Here is a 22,672-nt window from a genome sequence, read left to right as displayed (position 1 = left end):
TTTGAAAAGGTGTGAAGTGAAGACCAAGTCGCAGCCTTGCAAATCTGTTCAACAGAGGCCTCATTCTTAAAGGCCCAGGTGGAAGCCACAACTCTAGTGGAATCAGCTGTAATTCTTTCAGGGGCTGCTGTCCAGCAGTCTCATAGGCTAAACGTATTATGCTACGAAGCCAAAAGGAGAGAGAGTTTGCCGAAGCTTTTTGACCTCTCCTCTGTCCAGAGTAAACGACAAACAGGGAAGAAGTTTGACGAAAATCTTTAGTTGCCTGCAAATAGAATTTCAGGGCACGGACTACATCCAGATTATGCAAAAGTCGTTCCTTCTTTGAAGAAGGATTAGGACATAATGATGGAACAACAATCTCCTGATTGATATTCCTGTTAGAAACTACCTTAGGTAAAAACCCAGGTTTAGTACGCAGAACTACCTTGTCTGAATGGAAAATCAGATAAGGAGAATCACAATGTAAGGCGGATAACTCCGAGACTCTTCGAGCCGAGGAAATAGCCATCAAAAACAGAACTTTCCAAGATAAAAGTTTAATATCAATGGAATGAAGGGGTTCAAACGGAACTCCTTGAAGAACTTTAAGAACCAAGTTTAAGCTCCACGGAGGAGCAACAGTTTTAAACACAGGCTTAATCCTAGCCAAAGCCTGACAAAAAGCCTGGACGTCTGGAACTTCTGCCAGACGCTTGTGCAAAAGAATAGACAGAGCAGAAATCTGTCCCTTTAAAGAACTAGCTGATAAGCCTTTTTCCAAACCCTCTTGGAGAAAGGACAATATCCTAGGAATCCTAACCTTACTCCATGAGTAACTCTTGGATTCGCACCAATACAGGTATTTACGCCATATCTTATGGTAGATTTTCCTGGTAACAGGCTTTCGTGCCTGTATTAAGGTATCAATAACTGACTCGGAGAAGCCACGCTTTGATAGGATCAAGCGTTCAATCTCCATGCAGTCAGTCTCAGAGAAATTAGATTTGGATGATTGAAAGGACCTTGTATTAGAAGGTCTTGCTTCAAAGGTAGAGTCCATGGTGGACAGGATGACATGTCCACTAGGTCTGCATACCAGGTCTTGTGTGGCCACGCAGGCGCTATCAGAATCACTGATGCTCTCTCCTGTTTGATCTTGGCAATCAGTCGAGGGAGCAGAGGAAACGGTGGAAACACATAAGCCATGTTGAAGAACCAAGGAGCTGCTAGAGCATCTATCAGCGTTGCTCCCGGGTCCCTGGACCTGGATCCGTAAAGAGGAAGTTTGGCGTTCTGGCGTGACGCCATGAGATCCAGTTCTGGTTTGCCCCAACAATGGACCAGTTGAGCAAACACCTCCGGATGGAGTTCCCACTCCCCCGGATGAAAAGTCTGATGACTTAGAAAGTCCGCCTCCCAGTTCTCCACGCCTGGGATGTGGATCGCTGACAAGTGGCAAGAGTGAGACTCTGCCCAGCGAATTATCTTTGAGACTTCTAACATCGCTAGGGAGCTCCTGGTTCCCCCTTGATGGTTGATATAAGCCACAGTCGTGATGTTGTCCGACTGAAATCTGATGAACCTCAGTGTTGCTAACTGAGGCCAAGCTAGAAGAGCATTGAATATTGCTCTTAACTCCAGAATATTTATTGGGAGGAGTTTCTCCTCCTGAGTCCACGATCCCTGAACCTTCAGGGAATTCCAGACTGCGCCCCAGCCTAGAAGGCTGGCATCTGTTGTTACAATCGTCCAATCTGGCCTGCGAAAGGTCATACCCTTGGACAGATGGACCCGAGATAGCCACCAGAGAAGAGAATCTCTGGTCTCTTGATCCAGATTTAGTAGGGGGGCAAATCTGAGTAATCCCCATTCCACTGACCTAGCATGCACAATTGCAGCGGTCTGAGATGCAGGCGCGCAAATGGCACTATGTCCATTGCCGCTACCATTAAGCTGATTACTTCCATGCACTGAGCCACTGACGGGCGTGGAATGGAATGAAGGACACAGCAATCATTTAAAAGTTTTGATAACCTGGCCTCCGTCAGGTAAATTTTCATTTCTACAGAATCTATCAGAGTCCCTAGGAAGGAGACTCTTGTGAGTGGTGATAGAGAACTCTTTTCCACGTTCACCTTCCACCCATGCGACCTCAGAAATGCCAGAACTATCTCTGTATGAGACTTGGCAATTTGAAAGCTTGACGCCTGTATCAGGATGTCGTCTAGATACGGAGCCACCGCTATGCCTCGCGGTCTTAGAACCGCCAGAAGTGAGTCCAGAACCTTTGTAAAGATTCTCGGGGCCGTAGCCAACCCAAAGGGGAGAGCTACAAATTGGTAATGCCTGTCTAGAAAGGCAAATCTTAGGAACCGATGATGATCTTTGTGAATCGGTATGTGAAGGTAGGCATCCTTTAAGTCCACTGTGGTCATGTACTGACCCTCTTGGATCATGGGTAGGATGGTCTGAATAGTTTCCATTTTGAATGATGGAACTCTTAGGAATTTGTTTAAGATATTTAGGTCCAAAATTGGTCTGAAGGTACCCTCTTTCTTGGGAACCACGAACAGATTTGAATAAAATCCCTGTCCTTGTTCCGTCCGCGGAACTGGGTGGATTACCCCATTACTAGGAGGTCTTGTACGCAGCGTAGGAATGCCTCTATCTTTATCTGGTTTTCTGATAACCTTGAAAGATGAAATCTCCCTTGAGGAGGGGAAGCCTTGAAGTCCAGAAGATATCCCTGAGATATGATCTCCAACGCCCAGGGATCCTGGACATCTCTTGCCCACGCCTGGGCGAAGAGAGAAAGTCTGCCCCCCACTAGATCCGTTTCCGGATAGGAGGCCATCCCTTCATGCTGTCTTAGGGGCAGTAGTAGGTTTTCTGGCCTGCTTGCCCTTGTTCCAGGACTGGTTAGTTTTCCAGGCCTGTCTGTAACGAGCAACAGTTCCTTGCTGTTTTGGAGCGGAGGAAGTTGATGTCGCTCCTGCCTTGAAGTTTCGAAAGGCACGAAAATTAGACTGTTTGGCCTTTGATTTGGCCCTGTCCTGAGGAAGAGTATGACCCTTACCTCCAGTAATGTCAGCGATAATTTCTTTCAAGCCGGGCCCGAATAAGGTTTGCCCCTTGAAAGGAATATTAAGCAATTTAGATTTTGAAGTCACGTCAGCTGACCAGGATTTAAGCCATAGCGCTCTGCGCGCCTGGATGGCGAATCCGGAGTTCTTAGCCGTTAGTTTAGTTAAATGTACAATGGCATCAGAAACAAATGCATTAGCTAGCTTAAGTGCTTTAAGCTTGTCCATAATTTCATCCAATGGAGCTGTGTGAATGGCCTCTTCTAGAGACTCAAACCAGAATGCCGCAGCAGCAGTGACAGGCGCAATGCATGCAAGGGGCTGTAAGATAAAACCTTGTTGAACAAACATTTTCTTAAGGTAACCTTCTAATTTTTTATCCATTGGATCCGAAAAAGCACAACTATCCTCCACCGGGATAGTGGTACGCTTAGCTAAAGTAGAAACTGCTCCCTCCACCTTAGGGACCGTCTGCCATAAGTCCCGTGTAGTGGCGTCTATTGGAAACATTTTCCTAAATATAGGAGGTGGGGAAAAGGGCACACCAGGTCTATCCCACTCCTTGCTAATAATTTCTGTAAGCCTGTTAGGTATAGGAAAAACGTCAGTACACACCGGTACCGCATAGTATCTATCCAGCCTACATAATTTCTCTGGAATTGCAACTGTGTTACAGTCATTCAGAGCCGCTAAAACCTCCCCTAGCAATACACGGAGGTTCTCAAGCTTAAATTTAAAATTAGAGATCTCTGAATCCGGTTTCCCTGGATCAGATCCGTCACCCACAGAATGAAGCTCTCCGTCCTCATGTTCTGCAAACTGTGACGCAGTATTGGACATGGCTCTCACAGCACCAGCGCGCTCTGTCCTTATCCCAGAGCAATCGCGCTTGCCTCTTAATTCTGTCAATTTAGATAATACTTCTGTCAGGGTATTATTCATAATAGTAGCCATGTCTTGTAAAGTGATTTGTATGGGCGTCTCTGATGTACTTGGCGCCACAATATCACGCGTCTCCTGAGCGGGAGGCGAAGGTACTGACACGTGAGGAGAGTTAGTCGGCATAACTTCCCCCTCGTTGTCTGGTGATAATTCCTTTACAGATAAAGACTGACCTTTATTATTTAAAGTGAAATCAATACATTTAGTACACATATTTCTATGGGGCTCCACACTGGCCTTCAAACATAGTGAACAAACAGATTCATCTGTGTCAGACATGTTTAAACAGACTAGCAATAAGACTAGCAGACTTGGAAAACACTTTAAATAATTTTACAAGCAATATAGAAAACGCTACTGCGCCTTTAAGAAGCACAAAAAAACTGTCACAGTTGAAATAACAATGAACCAAATCAGTTATAGCAACCAAATTTTCACAGTAAATGTATTAAGTTAGCAGAGCATTGCACCCACTTGCAAATGGATGATTAACCCCTTAATACCCAAAACGGATAAGCAATAGAGAAAAAAACGTTTTTTAACACAGTCAAACACACTGTCACAGGTCTGCTGTGACTGATTACCTCCCTCAAAATGACTTTTGAAGTCCCCTGAGCTCTCTAGAGACGTCCTGGGTCATGCAGGAAGAAGCAGGAAGACTGAGACTGAATTTTTACTGCGCAAAAAAGCGCTAAAATAGGCCCCTCCCACTCATTATTACAACAGTGGGAGCTTCAGTTAACTGTTTCTATGCAGAAATACAAGTCAGCCATGTGGAAAAATGTATGCCCCAATAAGTTTTTATCACCAATGTACCTCACAAAAACGATTAAACATGCCAGCAAACGTTTTAAACATCCTTTTTAAAGAGTATGTATCTCTATTGATAAGCCTGATACCAGCCCTTCTACTGCATTTAAGGCTTATTACATCACTTCAGTATTAGTAGCATTTTCTTAGTCAAATTCCATTCCTTAGAAAATTACTTTACTGTATATACTTTAATCAGCCTGATACCAGTCGCTTTCACTGCATTTAAGGCTTTACTTACATTAGCAGTATTTTCTTAGTCAATTCCATTCCTTAGAAAAATATTTTACTGCACATACCTTATTTGCAGGAGACCCCGCACGCTAGTCCCTTTCTGAAGTTACCCCACTCCTCAGAATGTGCGAGAACAGCCAGTGCATCTTAGTTACTTCTGCTAAGATCATAGAAAACGCAGGCAGATTCTTCTTCCAAATACTGCCTGAGAAAAAACAGCACACTCCGGTGCCATTTAAAATAACAAACTTTTGATTGAAGAAATAAACTAAGTTTAAAACACCACAGTCCTCTCACGACCTCCTATCTAGTTGAGGGTTGCAAGAGAATGACTGGATATGACATGTGAGGGGAGGAGCTATATAGCAGATCTGCTTTGGGTGATCCTCTTGCAACTTCCTGTTGGGAAGGGAATATATCCCATAAGTAATGGATGACCCGTGGACTGAATACACTTAACAAGAGAAACAGCATACACCAATAGTTTTAGTCTGACATGTTTCGGGACAGTGGTCTTAATCATAGACATAGTTAAAACAATGTGTAATGGTTAAAATAAATACCTTATGCTGAGTTCTTATTGGTTAACTACTGATCATATAAAGGAAATCAATAAGTAGACCTTTAGGATTACATACAGATATCAGTACATATAAAGATAATACTCTCTCTAACTATATTTTCCTAACGCTTGGTATATGCAAACATTTAATTGGGATATTGCTCATACTAATCTGATCTATAAATAACACTTAACCTTGTAATGTACTATAACCTATTCTCTGGTATACTCTAAAGATGCTTGTTAAGGTCACAATCTTACAAAGGTTTAAATAGTTCCACTATATGTACATAGACAAAAACAAGAAACAAAAAGCACACAGATACACATGGGAGGAAAGCTCCCGTGTGTTCTTTGCAATGCATCTATGCTGCCTTACGTGGCCATATAGATGTATCCGCCCAAACCATAACATGTTGTGTAGTTCATGCAGAAAGCCTTTTCATTACATATTTATTGCTAGCTACCATAAATGCAAGAATAATGAGGGTCTCTCTAAGCCTTTACTTAATATTTCGTTTGTATTAGGCTTCTATTCTTGAAGTACAATTATTTTATGTGTGCTATAGAAATGTTATCTGCGACTTATCCAGGGGCCTATTTCAATTGGCTTACTCATAGATACTTGAGCATAAAGCTGCTTTTGTATGTATTGTGTGGGCCATAATAATGAAGTGCCTTATATATTTATTTATTATTGTCCTATTCCCAAAAATAAATAATGGAATAAATGGAATTATAGCCATTAGGAATCCTAGAGGCCCGAGAGAAGATCCAAAAGGCCTTCCTTTTGAATAGAAGTTTATTTAAATCACCCCCTCTTTTGGGTTTCAGATGAGGGATTAATAGAGGTAGTAAGGAGGGGATGTAGATTTTCATACAGAAAAGGGGGGCCGTTAGAAAACATCTTATCACCTAGTGACTTGCCACAGAACTCAGCAGCTAGCTCTTGGCTTACATCTAAAGGAATGTTTAGATGTGGCTATGGTCCATGTATTCCCTGTAGTTTTTTACAGAGAGGAGAAAAATTCAGGTCAAATGTGAACAATAAAGAATACCAAATCGAAAGCTGTGTTAACTGCGGGTCAAAGTTTATAATCTATTTGGCCTGGTGCACACCCACAAACAAACAATACATTGGATGTACCTCCAGGGAGGCTAGGGAGAGGATCCAACAGCATTTATCAGACATTAAGAGATCTGATGCAAGATCTGAATTAGCTAAACACTTTATACAAGAACATGCTAGTTCTAACTTAACCTTCAGATGGATGGTCATTGAAAGGCTCAGGAAACTCAAAAGAGCGGGTGATTTAAATAAACTTCTATTCAAAAGGGAGGCCTTTTGGATCTTCTCTCTGGCTACTAGGATTCCTAATGTCTATAATTCCATTTATTACATTATTAATTTTTGGGAATAGGACAATAATAAATAAATACAGAAGACACTTCATTAATATAGCCCACACAATACATACACAAGCAGCTTTATACTCAAATATCTATGAGTAAGCCAACTGAAATAGGCCCCTGGATAAGTCGCAGATAACATTTCTATAGCACACATAAAATAATTGTACTTCAAGAATAGAAGCCTAATACAAACGAAATATTAAGTAAAGGCTTAGAGAGACCCTCATTATTCTTGCATTTATGATAGCTAGCAATAAATCTGTAATGAAAAGGCTTTCTACATGAACTACACAACATGTTATGGTTTGGGCGGATACATCTATATGGCCACGTAAGGCAGCATAGATGCATTGCAAACAACTTTTCTCCCGTGTGTATCGGTGTGCTTTTTGTTTCTTGTTTTTGTCTATGTACATATATTGGAACTATTTAAACCTTTGTAAGATTGTGACCTTAACAAGCATCTTTAGAGTATACCAGAGAATAGGTTATAGTACATTACAAGGTTAAGTGTTATTTATAGATCAGATTAGTTTGAGCAATATGCCAATTAAATGTTTGCATATACCAAGCGTTAGGAAAATATAGTTAGGGAGAGTATTATCTTTATATGTACTGATATCTGCATGTAATCCTAAAGGTCTACTAATCATTCTAGCACTTCTGTTTTTTTGTATTTTTTGTACTTTGGTATTTGTGTATTCTCGTATTAAAGATTCATAGCTCCGTTTGTACCGCTCTTTGAAGTTTACTCAGAATTGAGGAAGAGCAAGAGTTAATAATTCGATAGAGTATATATTGACTTCCGTTATATGATCAGTGGTTAACCAATAAGAACTCAGCATAAGGTATTTATTTTAACCATTACACATTGTTTTAATTATGTCTATGATTAAGGCTGTTTTTCCTTTAAATCTGTTGAATAAATTTGGACTTTTTAATCGAAGACTGTGCCGGCTGTCTCCAAAATCCTCCTTTCAGAAGCATTTCCCTACGCTGCCGAGCATCTTCAGGTCCTAAGGATCACACAACTGCACAGTATCTCTTTCATTGGTGGTGAGCAGTCATATGGTTGAGTAAGGGGCTGGACCTACAAACGACGCCGATAGCACCGAACGGTGTGTGATACTGAGGAGCTGCGGGAGTTTCCGGAGCTGCTGTGAAGCAAGGAAAAGCTTCTCCCCTAAAAGCTAAGGAGGTAACTTTCCGGACCGTAGAGCGTCACTCGCTTCCCTATGTGCTGCAGAGAGCGGTAGATGGGTAGACGTGATTTGAAACGCCTTAATCCACTGGAAGTAAGTTTTTTTCCCTTACCTTGGGGTCAGTGTTAGCAGCCTTCCCGCATAGACACTTTATTGCTAACTGTCGCTACAGCCCCTTACTCCCATCAGAGAGAGTATTTTTACCCGACCAGATCATTTGTTGACAGAGCACAGGCACACTGGGGACTATTTCTACAGTTCACTTTATATATATATATATATATATATATATATATATATATATATATATATATATATATATATATATATATATATATATATATATATATATATAAAAATAAAAAGAACATTTTATTCTATATAAAAAACATTGGAATGTTAAATATTCATATCTACCTTAGGCTTTAGCACAGTTGGTCTAACAGCACACTTCATTTAAGTCTATTGGGAGAAGAAATTACATGGACGCAATATTCAAAGTCCTGAAGTTAGTGTACATTGGGTTTCGTTCATGCACTAACTTTTTACTTTCACTGTGTAATACGCGCACTAACCCTTCCGCGTTAAAAGATTACTATGAGAGCAGTTAGCGTCCGAGCGAAAGAAAAAGTTAGCACGCCACTTATAATCTAGCCCTTGTGGACAGTGGCCCACTGGCATTTGTTTGAGTGGCCATGTTAGGAGGGACAAGGTTTATAGAAAAAACTCATTAGAATTGAGATAACCAGCAATTTTCAGAGTTAAACATATTATATATAGTACAATATCAAAGTGTTTAATGTTCTTTTAAATCCAAATTATACATACCATTGCAATTTGACCCCCAAAATCCTTTACAGCACTGACGTTCTACAACAAGAGACCTACAGGTTTGTTGGCATCCAACTAGAGATAGAGTTACTCCTCCCGTATTCACTGTATACCTAAATAACAAAATAAGCCAACATTTGTTATTGGAATATTAAGATTAGCTGCTATGTTATCAAAGTCATTAAACATAGCCCAACTACTTAAAAGGACATAATACCCATACATTAAATGACAGGAGCTAGCTGCTGATTGGTGGTTGCACATTTATGCCTCTTGTCATTGGCTCTCCAGTTGCGTTCAGCTAGTTTCCATTAGCGCATTGCTGCTCCTCAAATAAAGGATAGCTAGAAAATTAAGCAAATTTGATGATAGAAGTCAAATGGAAAGGTGTTCAAAATTGTATGCTGTATTTGAATTATGAAAGAACAATTTTGAGTTTCATGTCCCTTAACGGAAAATTATTGTGATGGGCCACCAGTGTTTTGTGGTCATGACCACTGCAGATGGACTGAGCCATTATTGGGTTGTAGATGGCCAGGATGTGTGATGGGTGAGGCTGGGTGGGTCGTGGGCAGGATAAGTTGTGTCCTGCATGGAGCTGGAGCATTACCATAAAACCAGAATGTCCAGAAGCTGCAGATGGAAGTGGGCCAGAGCTCTGTGATAATCATGCAGGACCCGGGATGTTGGGAGGTCTGTAAGGGACATGGAAGTCAAAGATAGACTCTCATGATTCAGACAGAGCGTACCCTTAAATACAGTAAATAGCCAATGTAATTTACCTCTGTTCTTGGTCTCCTTGGTTGAAACTTGTATGTATAACATTGTTGCACACATGGATGCAAACACTGCTGTCATTATAGTCAGGGCATGTGGAAAGGTTTTTCGGCTATAAAATCTTTTAAATGTGCTTTGAATGGACATGATCTTCATACAACAAAATCATAATCTGTATTTGTAATTAGTTAATTTAGGGAGCTAGGAGTAGCAATGGAAAGCTATATTACTATAATAAAGGGACATGAAATGCAACAATTTTCTTTAATGATTCAGGTACAGCAAACAATTTTAAACAACATTCCAATTTACTTCTATTATCTAATTTGTTTTGATCTCTTAGTATCCTTGGTTGAAAAGCATAACTAAGTAGGCTTAGGAGCTGGGATCTAGCTGCAGAATGGTGCTTGAACATATATACGTTTTGTCATTGGCTTATGGATGTGTTCAGCTAGCTCCCAGGAATGCATTGCTGCTCCTTCAATACAGGTTATATTAGTATGCAGTCTGATGAGTGTATTTGGCAGAAACTCTCACTTCTCTCTTGTGGAGTATTTTGGCCAGCCATTGCAAGTAAGGGATAGTATAAAAAAACAAAAAACATAAATTATGCTTGCTTGATATTTTCATTTCATTCTGTATGAGGAGAGTCCACGGCGTCATTCCTTACTGTTGGGGAATACTGAACCTGGCCACCAGGAGGAGGCAAAGACACCCCAGCCAAAGGCTTAAATACTCCCCCCACTTCCCTCATATCCCAGTCATTCTGCCAAGGGAACAAGGAACAGTACGAGAAATATCAGGGTATAAATGGTGCCGGAAGAGAAAAACAAATTTTGGTCCGCCCATTTGAGTATACGGGCGGGGGCCGTGGACTCTCCTCATACAGAAGGAAATTAAATTATCAGGTAAGCATAATTTATGTTTTCCTTCTTAATATGAGGAGAGTCCATGGCATCATTCCTTACTGTTGGGAAAACTATACCCAAGCTCTAGAGGACACTGAATGATAATGGGAGGGGTAAAGAAAATGCGGACCCTAATCTGAGGGCACCACAGCCTGTAAAACCTTTCTCCCAAAAGCTGCTTCAGTCGAAGCAAAAACGTCAAACTTATAGAATTTTTAAAAAGTATATAAGGAGGACCAGGTAGCCGCCTTACAAATCTGATCCATAGAGCCACCGCTCTAGTGGAATGAGCCGTAACCCTCTGAGGTGGTTTAAGTCCCGCTAACTCATAAGCTAAGTGTATAACAACCAAAAAGATAAGGAAGTCAAAGAAGCCTTCAGACCCTTACACTTACCAGAATAGATAACACACAAGGAAGAAGTTTGCCTTAAATCCTTAGTAGCTTGAAGATAAAACTTCAAAGCTTGAACCACATCCAGAATAGGAAGTAAACGTTCCTTTGAAGAAGAAGGATTAGGACATAAGGAAGGAACCACAATGTCCTGATTGATGTTAAGATCAGACACCACCTTAGATAGAAAACCCAAACGGGTACGAAGAACAGCCTTATCAGTGTGGAACACCAGATAAGGAAGTTCACATTGCAAGGCAGCCATTTCAGAAACTCTGCGTGCCGACGCAATAGCCAAAAGAAAAAGAACCTTCCAGGACAAAAATTTGATGTCAACCAAATGCATAGGCTCACGAGGAGCCCGTTTAAGAACAAGATTCAAACTTCAAGGTGGAGCATTAGATCTAAACACAGGTCTGATCCTAATCAGAGCCTTAATGAAAGATTGCACGTCAGGGAGCTCTGCGAGCCTCTTGTGCAGCAAAACAGAAAGGGCTGAAATCTGTCCCCTCAGGGAATTGGCAGAAAGTCCCTTCTCCAGACCCTCCTGGAGAAAGGAAAAAATCCTGGCAGCCTTAACCTTATGCCAGGCTAAACCACGCTCTTTACACCAGAATAAGTAAGCTCTCCACACCTTATGATAGATGTGGCGAGTAACAGGCTTACGAGCCTGAATGAGAGTGTCATTAACCCTCTCAGATAAACCTCTCTTGGCTAAGACTAAGCGTTCAATCTCCACGCAGTAAGCCTCAGAGAATCTAGATTTTGATGAACAAAAGGACCCTGTTCCAGCAGATCCCTGCGACAAGGTAACATCCAAGGAGGAGATGAGGACATCCCCACCAGGTCCGCGAACCACATCCTTCGCGGCCATGATGGAGCAATCCGTATCACTGATGCCTGCTCCTGCTTGATGCGGGCCACTACATAGGGAAGAAGTGGTAACTGCGGAAAAATGTAAATTGGATTGAACCTCCAAGGCTAATGCATCTATTAGCTCAGCCTTAGGATCCCTGGACCACAACACATATTTGGGTAGCTTGGAATTGAGCTGGGATGCCATGAGATCTATCTCCGGCGTCCCCCACCTGTTGCAAATCTCCGCAAACACCTCGGGATGGAGAGACCATTCCCCTGGATGAAAGGATTGACTGCTAAGAAAATCCGCCTCCTAGTTGTCCACAACTGGAATGTGGATCGCTGACAGCGAGCAGTTGTGGGCCTCCGCCCACTCCAGAATCCGAGATACTTTCCTCATTGCTAGGGAGCTCCTCGTTCCCCCCTGATGGTTAATGTAAGCCACCAAGGTTATGTTGTCTGATTGGAATCTGATAAACTGAACCTAGAAGAGGCCAAGCCTTCAGAGCATTGAAGATCACTCGAAGTTCCAAAATGTTGATCGGGAGGAGGGATTCCTTCGGGCCCTGTGTCTTCCTGGCACCCCAAACAGCTCCCCATCCTGATAGACTTGTGTCTGTAGTCACAATCTCCCAGGATGGTCTCAAGAAGTATGTCCCTTGGGACAGGTGATCTGGACAGAGCCACCAGGAGAGTGATCCTCTCAAATGGTTGTCCAGAGAAATCTGTTGAGACAGATTCGAATGATCGCCGTTCCACCGTCTCAGCATGCACAGCTGAAGTGGTCTGAGATTGAATCTGGCAAAAGGAATGATGTCCATGCTGGACACCATGAGACCAATCACCTCCATACACTGAGCCACAGAGGGCCTTAAAAAGCTCTGGAGGGCAAGACAAGCGGAAGTTAGCTTGTAACGTCTCTGGTCTGTAAGGAATATTCTCATAGATATGGATTCTATTATAGTACCCAGGAATTCCACCCTGGTACTGGGAATAAGAGAACTATTTTCAAAGTTTATCTTCCACCCATGAGATCGAAGAAGAAACAGAAGATATCTCGAATGGTCTTCTGCCATACAACAGGATGGTGCTTGAACCAGAATATCGTCCAAGCATGGTGCTACTGCTATACCTCTGGTTCTGACCACTGCAAGCGGAGCCCATAGAACCTTCGTAAAAACTCTTGGAGCAGTAGCTAGACCAAACGGAAGTGCAATAAACTGGAAGTGCTGGTCCAGGAACGCAAAGCTTAGGAACTTGAAGTGATCCTTGTGTATTGGAACGTGAAGGTAAGCATCCTTCAGATCTATAGTGGTAATGAACTGTCCTTCCTGAATTAAGGGAAGGATGTACCTTATCATCTCCATCTTGAACGAGGGGACAGATAGGAATTTGTTTAAGCACTTTAAGTCCAGAATCGGGCGGAAAGTTCCCTCCTTCTTTGGGACCACAAAAAGGTTTGAATAGTACCCCAGACATCTTTCTGCAAGAGGTAAAGGGACAATGACTCCTAGGGAGGAGAGATCCCTCATGCACCCCAAAAAGGCTTCTCTCTTTTCTGGCCTTTAAGACACGTTTGAGAGGAGGAATCTTCCCCTGGGTGGATAAAACTTGAAACCTATCTTGTATCCCTGAGAGATGACCTCCAGGACCCACGGATCTTGCACGTCCCCAAACCCAGCGTCTAAAAAGAGCGACAGTCTGCCCCCTACAAGATTCAGAGCTGGATCGGGGGCCGCCCATTCATGCCGACTTTGTCTCGGCGGGCTTCTTGCTCTGCTTGGATTTATTCCAGGACTGAGCTGGCTTGCAAGTCCCTTTGGATTGCTCTGGTTTTGCGGAGGGCTGCTGACATTGGGATTTATCCAAATGAAAGGAACGAAAATTAGGACCTTGTCCCTTAGGCTTGTCCTTCTTATCCTGCGGTAAAAAGGCACCTTTGCCTCCAGTAACCGTGGAGATAATCGAGTCCAGGCCTGGACCAAATAGAATCTTTTTCTTAAATGGGAGGGAAAGAAGTCTTGACTTAGAAGTCATGTCTGCAGACCAGGACTTCAGTCAGAGTGACCTATGGACTCGAACAGAAAAACCTGAAGCCTTGGCATTCAGGTGAATAATTTGCATATTTGCATCATAACAACCAAAGCAACAGCCGCTGCCGGTTGAAACAAATATCCCGTATGTTGAAACATCTTTCTTAACAGAGTTTCAATCTTCTTATCCATGGGTTCCTTAAAAGACGAACTATCGTCAAGCGGGATAGTAGTGCGTTTACCAAGCGTGGAGATAGCGCCATCCACCTTGGGGATGGAACCCCACAACTCCAACTGAGAGTACGGGACCGGGAACAATTTTTTAAAGGAAGAAGAAGGGGAAAATGAAGAACTAATTCATTCCCATTTTTTCTTAATAATGTTCGCCATCTTTACGGGAACCGGGAAAGTTTGTGGTACAACCCTGTCATCGTAGACTTTATCTAATTTAGGAATCAAAGGTTCCTCAGGCAATTTGGGCTCTGGAACCTCTAACGTAGACAAAACTTCCTTCAGCAGAAAGCGTAAATGCTCAATCCTAAATCTAAAGTCTGTTTCCTCTGCAGCTGTAGGCTTAGAGGCAGCAGATTCCAACCCAGAAAGAGCACCCTCTGAAGTATCAGAGGAGCCTTCATCATCGGATAATCTTGTATCAGATAAATACAATAAGCTAGTAGATAACCCCTGTGAAGGATAGCAATATTTGACCTTTTGCTTGCGCTAAGCAAGGCGAGGTAAAGCACTAAAAGGCCGCAGACACTGCCGTTTGTAACTGCTCAGTAAAGTCTGGCGGGAAAAAGGGCCCCTCCAGATGGAGGATTAGGAGAGCTACGGGAAGCTGCATGTGTATTAGGAGATGACTGTAGGGTGTGCACCTGACGGGACAGAGACTCCTCAGAGGTGGACGGCTCAGTGGTATCAAACATATTAACTTTCTTCGACATGATTTCTTTATCAAGGCATGTGGAACATAATTGTGCAGGCGGGTATACCATGGTCTCTTCACAATATAGACAGGTATTAGACTTAGGAAAAGAGGAAGTACCCTCTAACGCATCAGAATCCTCCATAGCTTGCGCTAACAAAGCAGACTATTGATTACTAAGAAAAAACGGCATCTTTATACCCCCAATGGCTGGGGCACTCACCACCTCCTATGATCCAGACCAAACAGAGAAACTGCTTCTTCTCCGGGAAAACCGCATGGTCAGGAAAGAGGAAATAAATGTGATCACACCCGGTCACGTGGTGCACAATGCACGACCGCCCCTGCTATACTAGTAAAAAAGCACGGCAAGCCTTTCAGGCTGCCCAGCTCCCAAAACAAAAGTGAAAACCCTGTACTTTCCAAAATCTGCCTGAGCCTCATCTCACAGATAAAAGACCCTGTCTTCTTGCGTTATCATATGTATATAAAATGAAACAATATTCCCGGAATCTATGCCATGGAACAGAAAAACAGCCTCTCAAGTTTGATAGTCTTCTAGCATCGTTCCTGACATGGACTTGAGTCATGGAAGCAGGCAGTGAAACTCGTCAACACTGATTGATTAGGAGCTGTTAATACGAGTCTGGATGCATTTGCAGAAAGACTCTCCCTGCAACTCCAGACTCTACCATTCATCAATGCTCTCACTGAGAGGCTGACAAGACTACTTAAAACTCCAGTCCCATTTCGAAGGGTAGATAGCCTCCATAAGGAACTATTTTGAATCTTCTGACACTTCTCTGCCAACCTCCTGTGACGAAAGGCAAAGATGACTGGGATATGAGGGAAGTGGGGGCAGTATTTAAGCCTTTGGCTGGGGTGTCTTTGCCTCCTCCTGGTGGCCAGGTTCAATATTTCCCAACAGTAAGGAATGATGCAGTGGACTCTCCTCATATTAAGAAGGAAATACACCAAGATTTTAAAAAGAAGTAGCAGAAAATAAAAAACCCTGATATTTATAAAAAACATATACTGTACATATATTTTGTGCCCTACTGCAGTGCAACTGTTTGCCCCTCTGCTTAGGAGCCCTAAGGCAACTGCTTGATTTGCCTTATGGAATCATAACTATCATGATGAAACTTCTAAGTGTGTTGGAATCTTATTTTCAGCAAATAATAATTTAAAATCAGTCCCAGCATCTTTAGTTCTTGATTTTTTTTGCTATATAATTATTTGTGTAAATCTTTGCTAATGAGCATGGCCGGAAATGTTTTCCATAAAAGGTGCCAACCCTAGCCATAACCCTAATTGTAATTGATATTAATAATTTGTGAATCTACTTCACAACAACATATTTTACCCCAGTGTTGTTAATTCCAGATTTATAAGGCTAAATTAACTTTATTGTAATAATTATCTTAAATAAACAGTAGGAGACAGACCGTGGATCGCTTGTGACTATGACTTATACAATGTCTTGTTATCTTCAAGCCAAAGGCTCCTAAAGATTAATTTAATCTATAAAAGCTATTTTAATGGCAAGCCCATACAGATTTAATCATAATGTAAAACAAAGTTCATGATTCTGTTAAAGGGACATTAAACACTAAATAAATGCTAGATAGAATAATGCATTCAAAGAAAAATTTAGTCTGTGAATAACATGTAGATGTTTTTTTTTAAGTTGCATTAGCAGTTTAAAAATTGACAAAATAAGCGCAAAGTTTTAGTGTCTATAAAACAATGGGAGCTGCCATGTTGTAATTTAGGTTACTTTCTCTGCTGTGGCCAATTAAAGACAGATACAAATAGGTCCCTAGGGTGTGCAGCCAATGGCTGTTTGGAATATAACAGTACTCTGCACTTCCACTTCTAACAGGAACTGAAAAGCTTACAATTTCAGGATGGAATTACAGAAAAAAAAAGAGACAAAATAAATAATGAAAGAATATTGCAGAGTTTTTTTTTTATATTTATGATTTATCATTTTATATTACCATCTCAAAGTTTTTAATATCCCTTTAAAAAGTCCTTGTTTATTTTTTTTTCCTCCAAGATGTAAACTCCAAAAAAGAGCATTAGATCTAAACACAGGTCTGAACCTAGCAGAGCCTTAACAAATGACCGTACATCTGGAACCTCAGCGAACCTCTTGTGCAGTACCACAGACAGGGCCAAAACCAGTACCTTCAGGGGACTTGCAGAAAAGCCCTTCTCCAGTTTATCCTGGAGAACAGAATAAGTAGGTCCTCCACACCTTATGATAGATGTGATGAGCAACCAGCTTACAAGCTTGAATGAGAGAAAAAATAACTCTCTCAGAAAACCCTCTCTTGGCTAGGATTAAGCGTTCAATCTCCACACAGTCAGCCTCAGAGAATCTAGACATTGATGAACAAAGAGACCTTGGTCAGCAGATCCCTGCGACAAGGTAACTTCCACGGAGGAGATGAGGACATCCCCACTAGATCCGCGAACCATATTCTTTGCGGCCAAGACGGAGCAATCAGTATCACTGACGCCTGCTTGATTCGAGCCACTACATTAGGAAGTAGTGGTAACAGCCAGAAAAGATAAATTAGATTGAACCTCCTCTAATGCATCTGTTAGCTCCGCCTGAGGATCCCTGTACCTCGACCCATATCTGGGTAGCTTGGTAATGAGACGTCATAAGATCTTCCTGTTGCAAATCTCCACAAACACTCGGGATGGAGAGACCATTCCCCCGGATGAAAGTATTGTCTGCTGAGGAAATCCGCTTCCCAGTTGTCCACACCCGGAATGTGGATCGCTGACAGCGAACAAATGTGGGTCTCCGCCCACTACAGAATCCAAGATACTTCCCTCATAGCTAGGGAGCTTCTCGTTCCCCCCTGATGGTTGATGTAAGCCACCAAGGTTATATTGTCTGATTGGAATCTGATAAACTGGGGCAAACCCAGCAGAGGCCAAGCCTTCAGAGCATTGTATATTGCATGAAGATCCAAAATGAGAACGGGAGGGAGCTTTCCTCCTGAGTCCATAGGCCCTGTGCCTTCCTGGCACCCCAAACAGCTCCCCATCCTGACAGACTCACAACCGTAGTCACAATCACCCAGGATGGTCTCAAGACGGACGTCCCTCGGGACAAGTGACCCGGACAAAAACACCAAGAGAGCGATTCTCTCAATCGGTTGTCCAGAGAAATCTGTTGAGACAGATCTGAATGATCGCCATTCCACTGCTTCAGCATGCGCAGTTGCAACAGTCTGAGGTGAAACCTGGCACAGGAAATGATGTCCATGCTGGACACCATGAGACCAATCACCTCCATACACCGATCCACAGAAGGCCTTAAGGAGAGCTGGAGGGCAAAACATGTTGAAGCTAGCTTGCAACGTCTCTGGTCTATTAGAAATATTCTCATTCTATTATAGTACCTGTGAATTCTACTATGGTACTTGATAAAAGAGAACTCTCTCTATAATTGTCTTCCATCCATGGGATCGAAGAAGACAGAGGAGAGATTCCGAATAATCCACTCTTAGAAAAAAAATTCTTGGAGCCATAGCTAGACCAAACGGAAGTGCAATAAACTGGAAGTGCTGGTCCAGGAACGCAAACCTTAGGAACTGGAAGTGGTCCTTGAGGATTGGTACGTGAAGGGAGCATCCTTTAGATCTATCGTGGTCATGAACTGCCCTTCTCGAACAAGGGGAATCGAACGGAAAGTTCCCTCCTTCTTTGGGACCACAAAAAGGTTTGAATAGTATCCCAAACCTCTCACTGCGATAGGCACCGGGATAATAACTCCTAAGAGGACAGATCCCGTACGCACCCCAGAAAGGCTTCCCTCCTCGCTGGTCAGGAAGACAAGAGAGAGAGGAGGAATCTGCCCTTGTGTGGCTAAGACTTGAAACCTATCTTGTAACCCTGAGCTATGACCTTGAGGACCCATGGATCCTGCACGTCCCTGAACCGAGCAACTGAAAAGAGCGACAGTCTGCCCCCTACACGATCCAGAAGAGGACCAGGGACCACCCATTCATGCCGACTTAGACTAAGCGGGCTTCTTGCTCTGCTTGGATTTATTCCAGGATTGAGCCGGCATCCAAAAGCTCTTGTTTTGCTCTGGCTAAGCGGAGGACTGCTGACATGGGCTTCATCAGAATGAAAAGAACGAAAATGGTCCCTTAGACTAGTTCATATTCTCTTGCGGTAGGAGGGCAACCCTTGACCCCGGTGACCGTGTAGATAATTGAGTCCAGGCCTGGACCAAACAAAATCATTCCCTTAATGCGGAGGGAAAGAAGTCTAGACTTAGAAGTCGTATCCGCAGACCATGACTTCAGCCAAAGCCCGATGGGCCTGAACAGAAAAAGCTGAAGCTGTAGCATTCAGACGAATAATCTGCATAATAGCATCACAGATAAAAGACGTAGCAACCCTCAAGGTCTTAATTCTTTCCTGAATAACGTTGAGGGGACCCTCCACCTCGATCAAATCCCGTAAGGAGTCACACCAGTAGATAACTGCTCCAGCAACCGCGGCAAAAGCCACTGCCGGTTGAAAAACAAATATCCCTTATGTCAAAACATCCTTCTCAACAGAGTTTCCATCTTTTATCCATGGGCTCTTTAAACGAAGAGCTATCCTCAAGCGGGATAGTAGTACGTTTAGCAAAGGTAAATATAGCGCCATCCCCTTTTAGGGACGGAACCTCACAACTCCATAGAGAGTTCAGGACCGGGAACAATTTGTTAAAAGGAGAAGAGGGGAAAAAGGAATCCAATCCTGTCCCATTCATTCTTAATAATGTTCGCCATCTAACAGGAGCAGGGAAGGATAAGGTACCACCCTGTCCTCAAACTCTATCCAATTTAGGAATCAAAGGTTCATCAAGCAATTTGGCCTCTGGAACCTCTGATTTTGCCAAAAACTTCCTTTAGAATAAAGCACACATTCCTAAAACTAAAGTCTGGTTCCTCCGCAGCCGGAGGTTTAGAGGCAGCAGACTCCGACCCAGAATGTTCATACTCTGAAGTCTCAGAAAGAACTTTGTCCTCGGATAACCCTATCAGTTAAATCCAATAAATTATCTGATGTACTCTGGAAACGAGTGCAATATGTAACCTTTGCTTGCGCTTAGCAGGGCGAGGTAAAGCATTAAAGGCCGCAGATACCGCCGTCTGAACTGCACAGTAACGTCTGGTGAAAAAAAGGCCCTTACTCTTTAGGAAAAGAGGGAGTACCCTCTAAAGTAACAGAATCCTCCATCGCTAGTGCAATAACCTGAGAACTATAGAAATAAAACAATCTTATTTTATTCACAAAAACGGCACCCATATACCCCAATGGCTGGGGCATTTACCATCTTCCATGACCCAGACAGTACAGAGAATTATGACTCCTCTCTGATAGACACCCGGTCAGGAAAAAGTGAATGAACCACATGGTGCACAATGCAGGACCGTGCCTGCTATGAGAAAAAGCGTGCCAAACTTGTAAGCTATACAGCTCTCAAAGTGAAAGTGAAACCTGTATATTCCATAACAGCCTATGAGCCCATAACATCTCACACATAAAAGCAGCATAAAATCAAATAAACATATAAGATTATTCCCCACTGTTTAATAATCCCCCTCAGGAGATATTAACCCTTGATTCTATACAGATAAAAGGAATCACACCGTGACCCTGTCTTCTTGTGTTATCATACATGTATAAAATATGAAACAATCTTACCAGAATCTACGCCGTGGAACAGTAATATGGTCCTTCAAGTTTGACAGATAGTAGCATTGCTTCTGACATGGACTTGAGTGAAGTAAGCAGGCAGCAAAACTCGTCAACGCTGATTGCTTATGGAGCTGTTAAAATGAGTCGGATGGTTTTGCAGAAAGACTCTCCCTACATCTCTGGACTCTAACTTTAATCCATGCTCTCACTGAGAGGCTGACAGAACTACTTAAAACACCAGTCCCATCTCAAAGAGTACTACCCTCCATAAGAGACTACTCTGAAATCTTCTGACACTTCTCTGCCAACCTCCTGTGACGAAAGGCAAAGAATGACTGAGGTTATGAGGAAGTGGGGGAGGTATTTAAGCCTTTGGCTGGGGTGTCTTTGCCTTCTCCTGGTGGCCAGGTTCAGTATTTCCCACAAGAAAGGAATGCAGCTGTGAACTAGTTATACTGTTTGTATTATACATGTATTCCGTTTTCATATATATGTATGTCAATGATAAAAAACACAATTTATGCTTACCTGATAAATGTATTTCTCTAGTGGTGTATCCAGTCCACGGATCATCCATTACTTATGGGATATTCTCACTCCCAACAGGAAGTTGCAAGAGGACCCACAGCAAAGCTGTTATATAGCTCCTCCCCTCACTACCATATCCAGTCATTCGACCGAAAACAAGCAGAGAAAGGAGAAACCATAGGGCACAGTGGTGACTGTAGTTTAAATTTAAAAATAACCTGCCTTAAAATGACAGGGCAGGCCGTGGACTGGATACACCACTAGAGAAATACATTTATCAGGTAAGCATAAATTGTGTTTTCTCTAGTAAGGTGTATCCAGTCCACGGATCATCCATTACTTATGGGATACCAATACCAAAGCTAAAGTAATTGGATGAAGGGAGGGACAAGGCAGGCACTTAAACGGAAGGTACCACTGCCTGTAAAACCTTTCTCCCAAAAATAGCCTCCGAAGAAGCAAAAGTATCAAATTTGTAGAATTTTGAAAAAGTATGAAGCGAAGACCAAGTCGCCGCCTTGCAAATCTGTTTTGCCTCATTTTTAAAGGCCCAAGTGGAAGCCACAGCTCTAGTAGAATGAGCTGTAATTCTTTCAGGGGGCTGCTGTCCAGCAGTCTCATAGGCTAAGCGTATTATGCTTCTTAGCCAAAAAGAAAGAGAGGTTGTCGAAGCCTTTTGACCTCTCCTCTGACCAGAGTGAGTAAACAACAAACAAAGCAGATGTTTGTCGAAAATCCTTAGTAGCTTGTAAGTAAAACTTTAAAGCACGAACTACGTCCAAATTGTGTAATAGACGTTCCTTCTTTGAAGAAGGATTAGGACACAAGGATGGAACAACAATCTCTTGATTGATATTCTTGTTAGATACCACCTTAGGTAAAAACCCAGGTTTGGTACGCAGGACTACCTTATCAGAATGAAAAATCAGATAAGGAGAATCACATTGTAAGGCAGATAATTCGGAGACTCTACGAGCCGAGGAAATAGCTACCAAAAAAAGAACTTTCCAGGATAAAAGTTTTATATCTATGGAATGAAGAGGTTCAAACGGAACTCCTTGAAGAACCTTAAGAACCAAGTTTAAGCTCCATGGTGGAGCAACAGGTTTGAACACAGGCTTGATTCGGACCAAAGCCTGACAAAATGCCTGAATGTCTAGAACATCTGCCAGACGTTTGTGTAAAAGAATAGACAGAGCAGAAATCTGTCCCTTTAAGGAACTAGCTGACAAACCTTTTTCCAAGCCTTCTTGGAGAAAAGATAATATCCTAGGAATCCTGACCTTACTCCACGAGTAACCCTTGGATTCACACCAATAAAGATATTTACGCCATATTTTATGGTAAATTTTCCTGGTGACAGGCTTTCGTGCCTGTATTAAGGTATCAATGACCGACTCGGAGAAGCCACGCTTTGATGAAATCAAGCGTTCAATCTCCATGCAGTCAGTCTCAGAGAAATTAGATT

General features: G+C 42.4%; 1 protein-coding gene across 1 annotated transcript in view; it reads right to left on the bottom strand.

Moving 5' to 3' along the window:
* The window catches only part of STAB1 (stabilin 1), a 1,127,460-nt gene that overhangs the window by 1,022,631 nt on the left and 82,157 nt on the right, over positions 1-22,672 (bottom strand). Inside the window, exon 3 of the mRNA XM_053721023.1 lies at positions 9,057-9,172. Within this exon, the coding sequence (XP_053576998.1) occupies positions 9,057-9,172 (116 nt within the window). The remainder of the gene's footprint in view (positions 1-9,056; positions 9,173-22,672) is intronic.

Source organism: Bombina bombina, chromosome 7 (genome assembly GCF_027579735.1).
Source record: "Bombina bombina isolate aBomBom1 chromosome 7, aBomBom1.pri, whole genome shotgun sequence".
NCBI classification, from domain to species: Eukaryota; Metazoa; Chordata; class Amphibia; order Anura; family Bombinatoridae; genus Bombina; species Bombina bombina.
Note: the sequence above shows the minus strand (reverse complement) of the source record. Positions and strands in the feature narration are given on the sequence as shown.